The 16,740-nt window shown below is 52.6% G+C and overlaps 2 protein-coding genes and 2 long non-coding RNA genes across 6 annotated transcripts in view; 2 read left to right on the top strand and 2 right to left on the bottom strand.

Moving 5' to 3' along the window:
- Positions 1–9,201: 9,201 nt before the first annotated feature.
- On the top strand, positions 9,202–14,788 carry KLK12 (kallikrein-related peptidase 12). 3 transcript variants are annotated; one of them, XM_014547451.1, is made up of 6 exons: positions 9,202–9,422; positions 9,585–9,640; positions 10,628–10,787; positions 11,791–12,047; positions 13,490–13,623; positions 14,418–14,788. In XM_014547451.1, the coding sequence occupies exons 1-6, from the start codon at positions 9,394–9,396 to the stop codon at positions 14,571–14,573; spliced, it is 792 nt and encodes a 263-aa protein (XP_014402937.1). In that variant the 5' UTR covers positions 9,202–9,393; the 3' UTR covers positions 14,574–14,788. The 3 variants fall into 3 exon arrangements, with proteins under 3 accessions (XP_014402937.1, XP_014402938.1, XP_014402936.1); XM_014547452.1 differs by having other exon boundaries at positions 9,205–9,446; positions 11,788–12,047; XM_014547450.1 differs by having other exon boundaries at positions 9,206–9,422; positions 11,788–12,047.
- On the bottom strand, positions 12,699–13,563 carry LOC106727755. The gene is made up of 2 exons (XR_001363996.1): positions 13,477–13,563; positions 12,699–13,071 (listed from the first exon to the last, which is right to left on the bottom strand). It is a non-coding gene; the product is annotated as an uncharacterized LOC106727755 (long non-coding RNA).
- A 170-nt stretch (positions 14,789–14,958) lies between the features above and the next one.
- On the bottom strand, positions 14,959–15,623 carry LOC106727756. Its single transcript, XR_001363997.1, has 3 exons — positions 15,535–15,623; positions 15,196–15,378; positions 14,959–15,037 (listed from the first exon to the last, which is right to left on the bottom strand). It is a non-coding gene; the product is annotated as an uncharacterized LOC106727756 (long non-coding RNA).
- A 588-nt stretch (positions 15,624–16,211) lies between these two features.
- KLK11 (kallikrein-related peptidase 11) overlaps positions 16,212–16,740 on the top strand; it is a 5,365-nt gene continuing 4,836 nt past the window's right edge. Inside the window, exon 1 of the mRNA XM_005875886.2 lies at positions 16,212–16,449. Within this exon, the coding sequence (XP_005875948.2) occupies positions 16,384–16,449 (66 nt within the window). The 5' untranslated portion in view covers positions 16,212–16,383. The remainder of the gene's footprint in view (positions 16,450–16,740) is intronic.

Genomic DNA, 16,740 nt, shown 5'->3' with positions numbered 1-16,740 from the left:
GAGAGATAGAAACATCCATGATGAGAGAGAATCATTGATTGGCTGTCTCCTGCATGCCCCACACTGGGGATCGAGCCTGCAACCAAAATTGAACCCAGGACCCTTCAGTCCGCAGGCCAACACTCGATCCACTGAGCCAAACCAGCCAGGGCTGGAGCTGCTATTTTAAATAGGGCAGTCTGGGAAGGAGACGTTGCACACCAAACAATATGCAAGTTGTTATAACATATACTAAGAAAATCTACATTGAGAATGTAAATGCCAATTAACTGTTCACCTGGAATGTTTCTTTTTACATGCGAGTTTCTTCTTAAATTTTTAAAAAAATATTTTTATTGGTTTCAGAGAGGAAGGAAGAGGGAGAGAGAGAGAGAAACATCAATGATGAGAGAAAATCATTGATCGGCTGCCTCCTGCACACCCCACCCTGGAGATCGAGCCCACAACCCGGGCATGTGCCCTGACTGGGAATGGAACCGTGACCTCCTGGTTCCTAGGCTGACGCTCAACCACTGAGCCACGCCGGCCATTATTTTTTTTTAATGGTAGGTGTTTTTGTTTTGTTTTGTTTTCATTTTGAAATGTGTTTTTTTAATGGATTTTACCAAAAAAAAGAAACAAAAACGTTTGATTTTACAGAGAGAAGCATTCATTGTTCCACTTTCTTATTTCTTCATTGGTTGACGCTGGTCTGTGCCCTGATTTGGGATGAAACCCTCTATCTTGGCGTATCGGAGGATGCTCTAACCAACCGAGCAACCCAGCCAGGGTTTGTTTGTTTGTTTTTGTTTTTAACAGAAAACATAGCAATTACTTCCCTCAACCTCAGTCTAAGGCAGTGATGGCGAACCTTTTGAGCTCGGCGTGTCAGCATTTTGAAAAACCCTAACTTACCTCTGGTGCCGTGTCACATATAGAAATGTTTTGATATTGCAACCATCGAGAAGGAGAAGGAGAAGGAGAAGGAGAAGGAGAAGGAGAAGGAGAAGGAGAAGGAGAAGGAGAAGGAGAAGGAGAAGGAGAAGGAGAAGGAGAAGGAGAAGGAGAAGGAGAAGGAGAAGGAGAAGGAGAAGGAGAAGGAGAAGGAGAAGGAGAAGGAGAAGGAGAAGGAGAAGGAGAAGGAGAAGGAGAAGGAGAAGGAGAAGGAGAAGGAGAAGGAGAAGGAGAAGGAGAAGGAGAAGGAGAAGGAGAAGGAGAAGGAGAAGGAGAAGGAGAAGGAGAAGGAGAAGGAGAAGGAGAAGGAGAAGGAGAAGAAGAAGAAGAAGAAGAAGAAGAAGAAGAAGAAGAAGAAGAAGAAGAAGAAGAAGAAGAAGAAGAAGAAGAAGAAGAAGAAGAAGAAGAAGAAGAAGAAGAAGAAGAAGAAGAAGAAGAAGAAGAAGAAGAAGAAGAAGAAGAAGAAGAAGAAGAAGAAGAAGAAGAAGAAGAAGAAGAAGAAGAAGAAGAAGAAGAAGAAGAAGAAGAAGAAGAAGAAGAAGAAGAAGAAGAAGAAGAAGAAGAAGAAGAAGAAGAAGAAGAAGAAGAAGAAGAAGAAGAAGAAGAAGAAGAAGAAGAAGAAGAAGAAGAAGAAGAAGAAGAAGAAGAAGAAGAAGAAGAAGAAGAAGAAGAAGAAGAAGAAGAAGAAGAAGAAGAAGAAGAAGAAGAAGAAGAAGAAGAAGAAGAAGAAGAAGAAGAAGAAGAAGAAGAAGAAGAAGAAGAAGAAGAAGAAGAAGAAGAAGAAGAAGAAGAAGAAGAAGAAGAAGAAGAAGAAGAAGAAGAAGAAGAAGAAGAAGAAGAAGAAGAAGAAGAAGAAGAAGAAGAAGAAGAAGAAGAAGAAGAAGAAGAAGAAGAAGAAGAAGAAGAAGAAGAAGAAGAAGAAGAAGAAGAAGAAGAAGAAGAAGAAGAAGAAGAAGAAGAAGAAGAAGAAGAAGAAGAAGAAGAAGAAGAAGAAGAAGAAGAAGAAGAAGAAGAAGAAGAAGAAGAAGAAGAAGAAGAAGAAGAAGAAGAAGAAGAAGAAGAAGAAGAAGAAGAAGAAGAAGAAGAAGAAGAAGAAGAAGAAGAAGAAGAAGAAGAAGAAGAAGAAGAAGAAGAAGAAGAAGAAGAAGAAGAAGAAGAAGAAGAAGAAGAAGAAGAAGAAGAAGAAGAAGAAGAAGAAGAAGAAGAAGAAGAAGAAGGGAGGAGAGGAGAGGAGAGAGAGAGAAGAAAGAGAAAGAGAGAGAGAGGAGAGGAAGAGAGAGACAGAGAGAGAGAGGAGAAAGGAGAGTGGGGGAGAGAGGAGAGGGAGAGGGAGAAGAGAGGTGGCCGCCCAGATCCGTCTTGTGGAACAGAAAATGACATCCCTGAGCCGGAGCCTGCCCACACCTTCACATCAGGAAGGCCAGCCAGGTGGCCCGGCTTCCAGGCTTCTCAGCTTTTCCTTCCCCTCCCTCTCCCAGGATTTCAAAATCAACGGATCTTTTCCAGTTTCTGCCCCGGGGGAATTTTCATCACCGAGAGGATTTGGAAAGCTGGTGGACAACACTGGGAAAGAGACTGAACAACAAGGAGGCAGGGGTATCTGAGGGGTGTCCATGGGCAATACTTGCAGACACTAGCCCAGCACGAAGGCCCTTTTCATGCCCCCAAGGCCCCCACTGGGGTGACGTCAGCCCCCCAGTTCACACAAGTGTCCCCCTAGACCAGTGGTCGGCAAACTCATTAGTCAACAGAGCCAAATATCAACAGTACAACGATTGAAATTTCTTTTGAGAGCCAAATTTTTTAAACTTAAACTATATAGGTAGGTACATTGTTATTAACTTAATTAGGGTACTCCCAAGGCTTAGGAAGAGCCACACTCAAGGGGCCAAAGAGCCGCGTGTGGCTCTCGAGCCGCAGTTTGCCGACCATGGCCCTAGACGAAGGACACTTCATCAGCGAGTTGAATCCATCCAGGTCAATGGAAACACATTCCTGTACTTCCCCCCACGGGGGTCATTGGGCTCCTCACCCAATTCCAATTGGGTGTGGTATGGGGTTCCCCAACGTGACCAAGCAATTCTCAGACACCGGGTGGGGGTCCTACAATCAAAACTCAAGTCCGACACTGCCTACCAGGAGATAGTGGGATCCCGCCCGTTGAAGGCTCAGTCCTACAAGACTGCCCGCCCCCACCCCGCCCCAACTCAGATGCCAATCAATGTCCAGGTTGTTGCAGATCTGAGTGTTCAAGAACCCCCTCCTCGGGTTCCGTTCACTTGCTAGAGCAGCTCACAGGACCCAGGGGAGCGTTTGACTGACTGGGTCACCGGTTTGTTGTAAAAAGATATGACTCAAGAGCAGCCAGATGGAAGAGATGCAGGGGGCCAGGCGTGGGGAAAGGATGCTCTCCCCCACCCCCCCAAATCCCCACGTGGTCACCGACCGGAAGCTCTCAGCCTCTCCTCCCAGGTGTTATGGAGCGTGATTGTTTGAGTCATTGGCTCTCGGTGACTAGTTCAACCACCAGCCCTATCCCGTCCCTGGAAGTTCCAACCCTCTGATCACATGGTTGGCTCCCCTGGCATCCAGTTCCCATCCTCAGGTGCTTTCCCAAAGTCACCCCATCCACCGGACAAGAGATACCTTTATGGTCGCTTCACGTAGGAAACACTAAGGCAAGCATGTCAGACTCAAAGGCTAACACAGGCCAAATGAGCAAGGTGGAAGTGTCTGTGGGGCCGCAAAAAAACAGAAGCTTCAATTTTCATAGACACGTAGGTTTATTTCGATAGAGACATGCTGAATACAAAGAGCTGGAATAAATGAGTCATCGTTAACATAAAATAATAGAACATTTTAATAAAAATTAATATTTTTTCTTGAACATGAACTTACCAGACACTGAATCACTGCACAGATTAATAAGCGTCACGCAAATGAACCTATTTTTCTTGTTCTCCGAAAGTGAAATATTTCCTGTTGCGCACACCAAACAAGTCAGTCCGAGACTAATGACCTGGCCATCGGCTGCTAGAATATTCGCTGCTGGTATTAGTGGAGAGAAATGGTGCGCCTGCGTGTAAGGCGCGTAAGGAAAATGAATGCAACACGATTATAATCATCAGTCATTAGCGAACGTTATAGTTCATTATTAGTAATTATGTATAACAGGATATTGTAAAAATTAAGTTATGAAATTTTTATTAAAATGTTTCTTACATAACATTATATTGGCTGGGCCGCAAAAATATTCATTGTGGGCCGCATGCCATTTGACATGCGTGCAAAGGGTTTTAGGGGCTCTGTGCCAGAATTGGAAATGAAAATCAAACATATATTTCTTATTATAAATTACTAGAGGCCCGGTGCACGAAATTCGTGCATTTGGGGGGGGCCCTCAGCCCACAGCCTGCACCCTCTCCAATCCGGGCCCTCAGGGGATGTCCGACTGTGCCGGTTTAGCCCCGATCCCTCAATCCGGGACTGCTGACTCCTAACTGCTCGCCTGCCTGATCACCCCTAACCATCTCTGCCTGCCTGCCTGATTGCCCTTAACTGCCTCTGCAGGCCTGATCGCCCCCAACTGCCCTCCCCTGCCGGCCTGATTGCTCCCTAACTGCTTGCTCCCTCACCAACCTGATCGCCCCTAACCCCCATGCAGCCTGCTGTTCAGTCGTTTGGTCGTCCCTCCCTAACCCCCCTGCCGGCCTGGTCGTAGGCAGCCATCTTGTGAGGGCATGAGGGTTAATTTACATATCACCTCTTTATTATATAGGATAATGTCACAGGGGACCACGGGCTTGAAATCCAAGCTTTGATTCTAACAAGTTCAATGATAAGATGCGAGGAGCAGGCAGGTTGTGGGAGGGTTGAGGAGGTAGGAGACCCTGGTCAGGCCTCTTGGAAGCAAAAGGGACCAAGACTCCAGGAGTTCAGGAGAGAGATTTCAGGGACAGGGAGCGAGCGGGCAGTTGAGGTCATCCTGGGAGCTGAATGGAAGTCTCAGCAGAATAAAGGGAACTTGGCCCCGGCTGGTCTGGCTCAGTGGACAGAGCGTCAGCCTGCAAACTGAAGGGTCTGGGTTCAATTCCGGTCAAGGGCACATGCCCGGGTTGCGGGCTCGATCCCCAGTGGTGGGTGTGCAGGAGGCAGCCGATCAATGGTTCTCCCTCATCATTGATGCTTCTGTCTCTCTCTTCTCCCTTCCTCTCTGAAATCAATAAAAATATTTTTAAATATTTTTTTAAAAAAGAAAGAAGTAAAGGAAACTTGGCCCTGAATAAGGTCAGTCTCCTGAGGGTCTGAACCAGGGGACGGCGTGGATGGTGGGGACACCGCACAGACAGGGTGGGGGCTGGGAACACGTCTCAGACCTGTTGGTGGTGAAACACCACCAGGTGTTAGACTGGGGGAGTCAGACTGGACCTGCTGCTTGAGTTCTGGGTGGGAACGAATTCAGAGCCCTGGCCGGTGTGGCTCAGATGGCTGGGCATCACCCCGTGCAATGAAAGGTTGCGGGTTTGATTCCTGGGCAGGGCACATGCCTGGGCTGTGGGCTCCATCCCCCGTAGGGGGCGTGCTGAAATCAGCTGACAGATGTTTAGCTCGCAGATCTATGGGGACAGGCGGTGAGCTTGGTCTGGGTCATTCAGGAAGCTGTTGGAGGCACAGGCCTGGAGCCAGGGAGAGGCCCAAGAACCAACCTGTTCCGGCGACAGGTGGCAGGTGAGACTGTCAGGTATATGCAGGCTTAGGACCAAGGCCTGGGAACACCCTTGTTTGTCCAGACACCTGTGAAGGAAAAAGGGCCTATTCATGCAGGAGGACAGGAAGGAGAGCCAACAGAGGAGGAGGAAAACCAGGAACGTGCGGCATCCGGAAGCCGGGAGGGGAGCAGCTGGCCCAGGGAATGCCGTGGAAAATCTGAGTGAGGAGGACAGGCCGGTGACTGCAGGGTTGCTCAACATGGAAGTCTGTGGAAACCCAGAGAGAGTGTGGCTGCAGGGGACTCGCGGTGAGTAGACCTCCATGGAGGAGGTTTGCTGGGAAGGATGGTAGGAAGAGCTTAGTTCTGATTCACTCTGTGGTCCCAGCATCACCCAGCAGAGAGTATCGGGCAGGTCGGCATCTCAGATTGTTTGTTGAGTGACTGACTGAATAAATGAATGAGCAGAGAATCGAGAGAGAGAGGTGGAAAGATAGACAAAAGTTGTAGCATCAAGCCATGACCAGTTTGGCTCAGTGGATAGAGCGTCGGCCTGCGGACTGAAGGTTCCCGGGTTCGGTTCTGGTCAAGGGCATGTACCTTGGTTGCAGGCACATCCCCAGGAGGGGGTGTGCAGGAGGCAGCTGATCGATGTTTCTCTCTCATTGATGTTTCTAAGTCTATCCCTCTCCCTTCCTCTTTGTAAAAAATCAATAAATATATATATATATATATTTTTTTTAAGTTGCAGCTGATATTTCTTCACATTAAGGAAAAAAAACATTCTGTCATCGAAGTCAGCTCTGCACATTTTTACAATAAAGAAATTAACTTTCTCTGACTTATTTCACGTAGCATCATACCCTCCAGGTCCATCCATGTTGTCACAAATGATGTCTTCATCCTTTTTCATGGCCAATTAATATTCCCCAATTGTGTAACTGTCTCCTGTCTTCTTTATCTAGTCACCTACTGATGGACAATTAACTGTAATTGAAAAATTAAAATTGAAAAAATTAAAATGCAAATTAGAGAGAGAGAGAGAGAGAGAGAGAGAGAGATGGCTATTATTTGTAAAAGAGAGCAGGAAGACTAAGATACAGATCTTAACTTCAAGGAGCTTCCATCGGATCTGGATCTGTGCTGTTCAGTACGGTACCTGTGGCTGCTGCGCATCTGACAGGTGACTAGTCCCAACTGAATTGTGCAATTTAGTCGACACAATAATTTATTTCATTCGCCAATTAGGGCGAGTCGTGTCATCTCCCCGGAGTCTGTTTCCCTTAACCACCACGCAGGACCATCTGTTGGCGCTGAAACCACACCAGGTGTCAGACCGGGAGGGCCAGACCCGGCCTCCTCCGTTCAGCAGCCTCGGTACTGGAGTTCTGGCTGGGAACGAATTCAGAGCCCTGGCCGGCGTGGCTCAGTTGGTTGGACATCGTCCTGTGCAATGAAAAGTTGCCGGTTTGATTCCCGGTCAGGGTACAGGCATGCCTGGATTGTGGGCTCCATCCCCAGTGGGGGACCTGCAGGAGGCAGCACATCGATATTTCTATCTCTCTCTCCCTCTCCCTCCCTCCCTCTCTGAAATCAATAAAGATATATTTAAAACAACTCTATTTTAAAAAATATAGATATTTTCTTGATTTTTTGCAGAGAGGAAGGGAGCGGGATAGAGAGTTAGAAACATCGATGAGAGAGAAACATCCATCAGCTGCCTCCTGCACACCCACTACTGGGGATGTGCCCACAACCAAGGTACATGCCCTTGACCGGAATCGAACCTGGGACCCCTCAGTCCGCAGGCCGACGCTCTACCCACTGAGCCAAACCGGTCAGGGCAAAAACAACCCTATTTAAGAAGCTATTCTCTTTCTTTGAAATCTGCAGGAGCGGCCACACATTGGTCTATTCCCACAAGGACTCACCCAGGCAGGCAGCCATTTGTTTATGCATATATTTGGATAAGGATTGGCGATGTGTTCGAGAGAGACTGCCTGGGTTCGAACTCCGGTTCTGCCCCTGACCAGCTGTGTGTGTGTGTGTGTGTGTGTGTGTGTGTGTGTGTGTGTGTGTGTGTGTCTTCATCGAGTTGTGGCTCAGTTTCCACGTCCTTGGCCAGGTGTCGGGGTGGCTGAGTTCTCTCTGGGCCATGATGAGTGGGAGGCATGGGGTTCTTGAGAGCCCTGAGGGCTTCCTGGGGGAGTTGGCAACGGTGCTCACAGCTGCAGGCCAGTCCCTGTTCCCCGAGCCTCCAGCTGCAAGAAGTGGGAGTGGCTGTAGCCAGAGTCTGTGTGTCAAACAGAACCACTGAGCAATCACTCCTCCTCCCCACTCCCCTCAGCCCTAGGCAGCCACGGATCTGGTTCCTGTCCCTATGGGTTTGCCCATTTTGGATATTTCATATAAAGGAGGTCCTACAGCCCTAGCCGGTTTGGCTCAGTGGATAGAGCGTCGGCCTGCGGACTGAAGGCTCCTGGGTTCTATTCCCGCCAAGGGCACATGCCCAGGTTGTAGGCTCAATCCCCAGTAGGGGGCCTGCAGGAGGCAGTCGATCCATGATTCTCTCATCATTGATGTTTCTCTCTCTTTCTCTTCCTCTCTCTTCCTCTCTGAAATCAATAAAAATATATTTAAAAAGAATCTCTAGGGTCAGGCTCAGGAGCCTGAATTAAAAATTTTGTTTTTTTTCAGTTAGAGCCCTGACTGGTAGCTTAGCCCTGGTCGGCAAACTGCGGCCCGCGAGCCACATGCGGCTCTTTGGCCCCTTGAGTGTGGCTCTTCCTAAGCCTTAGGAGTACCCTAATGAAGTTAATAACAATGTACCTACCTATATAGTTTAAGTTGAAAAAATTTGGCTCTCAAAAGAAATTTCAATCGTTGTACTGTTGATATTTGGCTCTGTTGGCTAATGAGTTTGCCGACCATTGGGTTAGAGCATCGTCCTGATACCAAAGTTGCCGGCTAGATCCCTGGTCAGGGCACATAGAATCAACCAATGAATGCCTGAATGCGTGGAACAACAGATCTCTCTCTCTCTCTCTCTCTCTCTCTCTCTCTCTCTCTCTCGTAAATAAAAAGATAGAATCAGACTTCCACAGAACCCTGGGTGGAAACCCTCTCCTGTCCCTTCCGTCACCTCTTGTGAAATCGCTTCCTTCCCCTCCCCCTCTCTTTCCCAGCTTCTCTCTGCCTCGGTCCTCCTGCCTCTGGCGTCCACCCTCCTGCCCTTTCCCTGCACTGTGTGGGGAGGGACCCTCCCTGAGCCTTCGTCACGGGGTGGGGGGTTGGGATTAGAACCCAGCTTCCAGATCACCTGGAGCCGTCAGCTGGAAGGGCTGGGTGGGCTGCCGGCTGGCTCGGAGAAGAGGGGAGAAGGCGCGGGGTGGGGTCTGTCCCCCAGAGCCTGCCTGAGCCTGTCTCCTGCTCCCCTTCCTCCATGTAGCCCTGAAACTCAATTACATGCCATTAGAGTGAGGAAGCGTTTGTTAGGGGATTAGAGGGCGCCCCACCCCGTGCCTTCCTGGTCCCCTTCCTTCAACCAGGAAATGGAATGGGCTGGAACAAAGAGAGTTAAAAGCTGTGTCAGCTGCCAGTCTGGGGCAGACGGACAGACGGAAGGAGGGGGACTGGCGGGGTGGCATGACAGGTGGCTGAGAAGCCAGGTGGACGGGGGAGCACTGACTGGCCAGCAGGTCGGCTGACAGACAGGTAACAGAGACACAGGCGGCTGAGCCGGCCACAGCCACATGGAGGGCCCGGCAGGCAGAGGGACCAGGTGAGGAGGGGCCGGCAGCCACAGGTGAGGGGGACAGGGGGAGGCGGGGAGAGAGGAAGGGGGCATCCCCCGTGCATGGAGCTGACATGGGAAGGATGAGGGAGGAAGTGGGGGGGAGGACATGGACAGGGCCATTTCTGAGAATCTCCCCCTTCTCCCCAGAACCTGGAGGTGGCCAGCCATGGGGCCCAGCTTCCTTGTGCTCCTGTGTGTTATTGGTGAGTCCCTCCCGCCCCCACGAGGGGACCCCGTCTCTCCTTCTCAGCTCTGGCCTCCATTCATCTCCAGCTCCCAGGGTCCTCTCACCTCTCCTGCACCTTTTCATCCACCTCCCCTCTGTCTCTTCCTACCACAGTCTCAGTTCTCTATCTATCTATCTATCTATTATCTATCATCTATCATCTATCTACCTACCTATCTAATCTATCATCTATCTATCTATCTATCTATCTATCTATCTATCTACCTACCTACCTACCTACCTACCTATCTAATATTTCTATTATCTATCTATCTATCTATCTATCTATCTATCTATCTATCTATCTACCTACCCACCTATCTAATATTTCTATTATCTATCTATCTATCTATCATCTCTCTCTCTCTCTCTCTCTCTCTCTCTCTCTGCAAAAAAAAAAAAAATACAAAAATATGAAAAGGAGGTGGTATGGACTCACCTTTGCAAAAAAAAGGAACTACAGGAGTTATGATGCCTAGAGAGTGAGATAAAGGACTCATTAATTTAAACCAGTGGTTCCCAAACTTATTTGGCCTACCGCCCCCTTTCCAGAAAAATATTACTCAGCCCCTGGAAATTAATTTTTTTTAAATTTTAATAGCAGTTACTCATCGCCCCCAAATGCACCTGTGGCCATCACCGCCCCCCTGGATCGCTGCAGCGCCCACCGGGGGGCGGTATGGCCCACTTTGGGAATCACTGATCTAACCTATCATTTATCTATCATCTATCTATCAGCATCTCTCTCTGTTTACCTCTTCCTCTCTCTCTCTCTCTATCTCTTGGGTGTAGCACTGTCTCTTGCTATACATCCTTAGGTGTCTCTCTGTGCCTGGCTCTGTCTTCCTCTCGCCTCGGTCTCATTCTGTGTCTCAGCATCTTCGTGTCTCTCTCTTCCTGTCTCTGACCCACAACCCATGCAGGTCTCTGACCCCCTCTCCCTGGCCCGTTCCTCTGTCCTCAGGGCTCAGCCACGGGGCCTCAGAGAAGATTTATAACGGCACGGAGTGTGACCCTCACTCGCAGCCGTGGCAGGTGGGGCTGTTTGAAGGTGTCAACCTGCGCTGTGGGGGGGTCCTCATTGACCGGAGGTGGGTCCTCACAGCTGCTCACTGCAGCGGCAGGTAAGCACACACCCCCGTTCTGGCTCCCTTCCTGGAGTGGGCCGAGGAGGGTGATGGGGAGGGAGTGTCAAGGAGAAAGGAGATGGTCCTGCCACAAGAGACTCTGAGGTTAGACGACTAGGACTTTTTATTTTATTATTTTTTTTAATATGTTATTATTGATCTCAGAGAGGAAGGGAAAGGGAGAGAGAGATAGAAATATCAATGATGAGAGGGAATCATCATTGACTGGCTGCCTCCTGCATGCCCCCTACTGGGGATCGAGCTTGCAACCTGACCAGAATCGAACCCAGGACCCTTCAGTCCGCAGGCCGACGCTCTATCCACTGAGCCACACCAGCCAGGGCCAGGAGTAGGATTTTTTAAACCATGGGCCTGGGTGGGGCTGGCTGGGGTGCAGTGGGGTGGGGGGCGGAGGAGGGGCCTGGAACCTGCCCACCCACCTCCTCTCGTTCCTTCGAGTCCCCCTCCCTCCCTAGATGGCGTCTGTCACCAGCCCCAGCCATTCCCCGACCCAGGCTGGGCCCTGGGCCCACATCTGACCCACGCTCTCTGTGCAGCCTCAGTGATCCCATCTGTAAAATGGCAGGATTGGGCTTCCTGGGTCTGACCCTCTGTGTTTTACGCGAAAGGGAAGTTTCAGACACACAGAGATGGAGAGATGTGGGGACAGGGAGAGGCACACGGTGCAGGACAGAGAGCGGTCACACGGTGGGCCGCGTGGGCAGTCCAGGCAGTCTCCTAGGAGGTGGGGTCAGAGCCGGGAAGAAGACCGACAGCTGTCCCTTCCCCCGTGTGCCTCACCAGCTAAGAGAATCAGATGGGGACACAGATGCAGGGACATGGGTGGGAGTGGGGACTGGGGTGATGGAGATAGAGACCAAGAGGCTGAGAGACAGCACCTTAGAGAACAAGGGCAAATGAATGAGGGACCAAGATGATGACATGAGGGCCTGGGAGTCTGGGGGCAGCCCACCTGCTGAGCCAACATAACCCCTAGCAGGTACTGGGTGCGCCTGGGGGAACACAGCCTCAGCCGCCTGGACTGGACGGAACAGATCCGGCGCAGCGGCTTCTCCGTGACCCACCCCAGCTATGAGGGAGCCCGGAGGAGCCACGAGCACGACCTGCGGCTTCTGAGGCTGGGCACCCCCGCCCGCCTGACCCGCAGTGTCCAGCCCCTGGCCCTGCCCACCACCTGTGCAGCAGCTGGCACGGAATGCCACATCTCCGGCTGGGGCACCACCAACCGACCATGGAGTAAGCGGGCCCTGGGGTCAGGGGTCAAAATGGGCAAAAGTCTGGGTATAGGGTGAGAGGTCACAAGTCACACCATCTCAGGGGAAGGAGGGTTAAAGGGTCAAACATCAGGGTTATAGTCTGGGGTTGGAGATCGTGGTGGATCAGGCCTTGAGTGTCAAAGTGGTTAAGGGGCTGGGCATGGAGTCAGAAATCCTGGGTCAGGGAGGATGTGGTTAGAGGTCAGAGTGCTGTCGGGGATCATTGGACTGGAGCAAAAGGCATATATATAAACTAGAGGCCCAGTGCACGAATTCATGCACCAGTGGGGTCCCTCGGCCTGGCCTGTGGGATCAGGCTGAAACTGGCACCCCGGCATCCCCCGAGGAGTCCTGGATTGCGAGAGGGTGCAGGCCAGGCCGAGGAACCCCACCGGTGCACAATCAGGGCTGGGGAGGGACACAGGAGGTTGGCCAGCCAGGGAGGGACCACAGGAGGGCTCCAGGGCGTGTCTGGCCCTGGATCAGCCAGACCCCAGCAGCAAGCTAACCTACTGGTCAGAGCGTCTGCCCCCTGGTGGTCAGTGCACATCATAGCGAGTGGTTGAGCGGCCTTAGCCTATCATTAGCATATTACGCTTCGATTGGTTGAATGGCCGGCCAGACAACCAGACACTTAGCATATTAGGCTTTTATTATATAGGATAGGACAGGGGTTGGTCAACGTCATTGAAGAGTTGAGGCCATGGGACCCACATGTTACAGCAGCTGGCCACAGTCTCAGGATGGAGATTAGGGGTCATGGATCTGGGATTGGAAGCCATAGAGTTTCGAGTGTGGAGGCAGAGGCTAGGGGTCATGGAGTCAGGGTTCAAATAACCTAGGGTCAGAGGTCACCTTGGAATAGAGACCAGTGATTTAGAGGAAGCAGAACTGAAGTTGGAGCGTAAGGTGAAGACAAGGAATACGGGGTCAGGAGACAGAAGACGTGAGGTCCAGTTGGGATCAAAGGATGATAAGACTGAAGGTCGAAGGTCACACAGTAGCTGAAACAAAAGGAGGAGGTCAGGTCCGGATTCATCTATCTATCTATCTATCATCTATCTGTCTGTCTGTCTATCTATCTATCTATCTATCTATCTAATCTATCTATCTGGGGACCAGGAGGCCAGGAGGTATCATCTATCTATCTATCTATCTAATCTATCTATCTGAGGTTGGAGGGACCAGGAGGGTATAGAGTTATGACACTCAAAGTTAGAGGTTAAAGGTCCGGGAACTGGGCCAATGGGCTGGGGTCAAGGGTCATGATGGCATCAAGTCATACATCTAAAGTCTGGAGGTTTGAGGATTATAGTGGAGGTCACAGGGAGGGGACGGGGCATAGTTTTGGGCCGAGCTTCCTTGAGAGGAGGGAAGTGGGGGGCTCTGGGGGAACCGCCAGCACCCACCTTCCACCCCCAGGCCCATTCCCAGACAAGCTGCAGTGCCTCAACATCGCCATCGTCTCCAGCGCCACCTGCCGAGCCGTGTACCCTGGGAGAATCACGGACAACATGTTGTGTGCGGGCGGCAACATGGGGAAGGATGCCTGCCAGGTGAGCAGGTGCAGGCGATGCCTGGCCACCGGGGACAGGGAGCAGGGGGCGGAGGGTGAGTCAGGGAAAGAGGGTAGGGGAGAAAGATGAGGTCCGAAAGAAGGGGAGGGACAGCCCAGGGGAGGGGGACAGAACAGGAGGAAGAGCCAGGGAGTGGAGGACAGAGAGAGGGAGGGTGGGCAGAGAGAAGAGAGGGAGATGGGGGAGAGTAAAGGAGCAGCCCGTATGTGGGGCGCTCCGGTAGGTAAGCTACTCCCTCTCCAGTTCTGAGTCTTCCCCACACCGTCCTCCTCTGATTGATACTGGCTCAGGTGAGAGATTCCAGGATGGAGGCAGGAAAGGAGGTCGGGGCGCTCTCAGCCTCCCATTCTGCTTACCTTGCCCTCTTGGGGCCTCCAGAGAGGAGGCCTGCCCCACCCTACTGGCCGGGGGCCCTAGCCTACTGCCCTTCAGAGACCTCTTTATGGAGTCCCGCCCTCCTTTGCTGCGATTGGTTGTTGGTGCCCACGCTCTCTTCCCTCATTGGTCAGGGCCCCTGCCATTGTTCTTGAGGGAACTCTCTACCCTTTGTGGAGACCCGCCCACCTTCCCTGTGTCTGGCCCTGAGAACAGCGTGTTCTTCTCTATTGTTCAGTGATTGCTGTTGTCCTTGGGGCACTTGGCTGGGCTCTTTTTCTGTCGACCAGGTTGGGAGCCACTGTCCTCAAGGCCCAGACCTGGGCTGGGGAGAGGACAACTGCAACAGGATTGCACCCCTATTCATGCCTCCCTCCTTTCCCCCCTTTTCCTTCCAGGGCGACTCTGGTGGCCCGCTGGTGTGCGGAGGAGTCCTTCAGGGCCTGGTGTCCTGGGGGTCCGTGGGGCCTTGTGGCCAAGAAGGCATGCCGGGAGTCTACACCAACATCTGCAAATACGTGGACTGGATCCTGGGGGTCATCAAGAACAACTGACTGGCTCCTTCTACCTCCACCCTTGCCCGGCTTGGGGTCCACTCTGACCCCCGGAGCGCCGACACCTCCTCCATCGTCAACCCCAGCTCTCACTCTTCTTGGTCTGGGAAATCCCCTTCCCCAGAACTCCAGCTCCAGCCGGCCCCCTCCTAAGGCCCACGGTTCAGGGAGGAGGGCCTGTGGGGCCATTTGGAATAAATATAACTCGCCAAGGGGTGGAGTCTGTCTGTCTGTCTGTCTGTCTGGCATCCCCGTGCTGGTTGAGGACGGAGGGAGGGCTCATTCGTTCCCCTCCTCACGGGTGTAGAACTAGAGATCTCAGATGGGGAGGGATTTCCCACAGGAACAGACTAGAAAAAGTTACTTATAACAAGAAAAACAAAGGACCGTTTTCCTCCATCGGACACAACAGGAACAGGAACCAAGCGCTTGTAAGCTTTTCCAGGGCCCATACGCCTAAGGACCTGAAGGAGGGGGGACAAACAACACACGGGTTGCAAAATACCACGCGACAACTGCGAAGCCAAAATTGGTGACCATTGAACGAAATGCCCAATACGTGTAACATTCCCGCCAACCAGCCCATGGCAACTGGCTTCTGCTGGGGTCGAGCACACGTTACATTATTTAACGACTGGACGTGGCACGTGGGTTTGTTTTCGCGCTGGCGACGAGGACGGAGGGTGGAGCGCAGCCGCGGAAGGCCCGAGGACCCAGCCCATGTCTTCGAATCGTCCTGCCCAGCCCCTTGGGGTCTGTCCTCCCTGCCTCTCCAGGAGGTGCAGAGAGAACTTGTCCGCGGTGCCTGGAAGAGGAATTTGAGGTGTGAGCATGACAGCCGTGGGAACATGGGCTGAGAACCGTCTGTCCTTGGCTCTCTTCAAGTCCTCATCCAACCCCCTAAGGCAGGGCTGTCCCCCTCCCCCTCCGCACACAGACACACACACACACACACACACACCCCTCCAGGTCACAGATGAAGAAACTGAGCCTCGCTGGGGTGGAGTCCCCCGTCCCACGTCACCGCGGCAGCAAGAGGCAGCACCGAGGTCTGGGGCCAGGGCTGGCGGCGGGCAGAACCCAGGCCCTACCTGGCGATCCTGCTCTACATCTGGTTAGAGGAGAGAGGAGGCAAGACAGGAAGCAGATCGACCGGATAACGAGCCCGAAGACGCAGAGATTGCCACTAGACTTTGCAGACCAGGAAACCGAGGTGGCTCAGGTCTGGGAAGGCATCGGACCCGGGTCACACAGCCAGTAAGTGCCACAGCTGGATGCCAAGGCCCCTAGGGGGTTCCCGACAGACTCGGGGTGGAGAGAGGGGGGGGGGGTTAGAGAGAAGGGTGGGCAGAGGAGCCCTCATTTCCTATTCCCCAGCCTTGACTCCCACAGGCCCCGACCTGCCTCCCCCACCCTCCTGTCCTGCCCCTGCGCCTGGCAACAGCCCCACCTCTGTGACGCCCCAGTTCCCCCTTTTCTTGGAATGGAGAAGGGAGGGGCCCAAAGGAGGCCAGGGGCCCACCTGGGCTCGGGCTGTGGGGAGGGAGGGCGGGGCAGGCCCAAGAGGAGATGAGGTAGAAGAGGGGTTGAGAGACAGAGGGAGAGAAAGGGGAAGACAGACAGAGGGAGTAGGGAGGGAAGGAGGGAGGCAGAGATGGGCTCCAAGAAGACAGAGCCTGGGAGATGCAAACAGAGGCAGAGGGAGACAGAAAGGCACAGTCTCGCAGACACAGAGAAGCGACAGGCACGCAGAATTACGGAGAGGCGGCCGGCCACAGAGGAGGGGAGAGAGGTTGAGTGACAGGGCAGGATGCAGGCAGGTGGATGCACCGGCCGGAGGGACCGTGAGCAGCAGAGAGAAGAGGGGCTTGGAGAGGTGACAGAGCCTGGCAGGCGGCGGGCGGCAGCGTCGCCCAGGCCTTGCGCCTGTTGCCTGCCTGGTGCCTCGCTCCGACCCAGCCTGCCCCAGCCTGTCACAGCCGCCACCACCACCACCACCACCACCACCACCACCGTGGGTCCCGGGAGCCCCAGCTCCAGAGCCTGTGAGTCTGGGAGGGAAAAGAAGTGCCCACCGCCCCCCCCCCGACCCCCAGGCATCCAGGTGGTATCAGATAGAGCACCGGGCCTCCTGGTCCCCGCGCTGTGTCTCCCTCTGCTCTGTCCT

This window comes from Myotis brandtii, unplaced genomic scaffold (genome assembly GCF_000412655.1).
Source record: "Myotis brandtii unplaced genomic scaffold, ASM41265v1 scaffold474, whole genome shotgun sequence".
NCBI lineage: Eukaryota > Metazoa > Chordata > Mammalia > Chiroptera > Vespertilionidae > Myotis > Myotis brandtii.
This window is presented reverse-complemented; position numbering and strand designations above follow the sequence as displayed.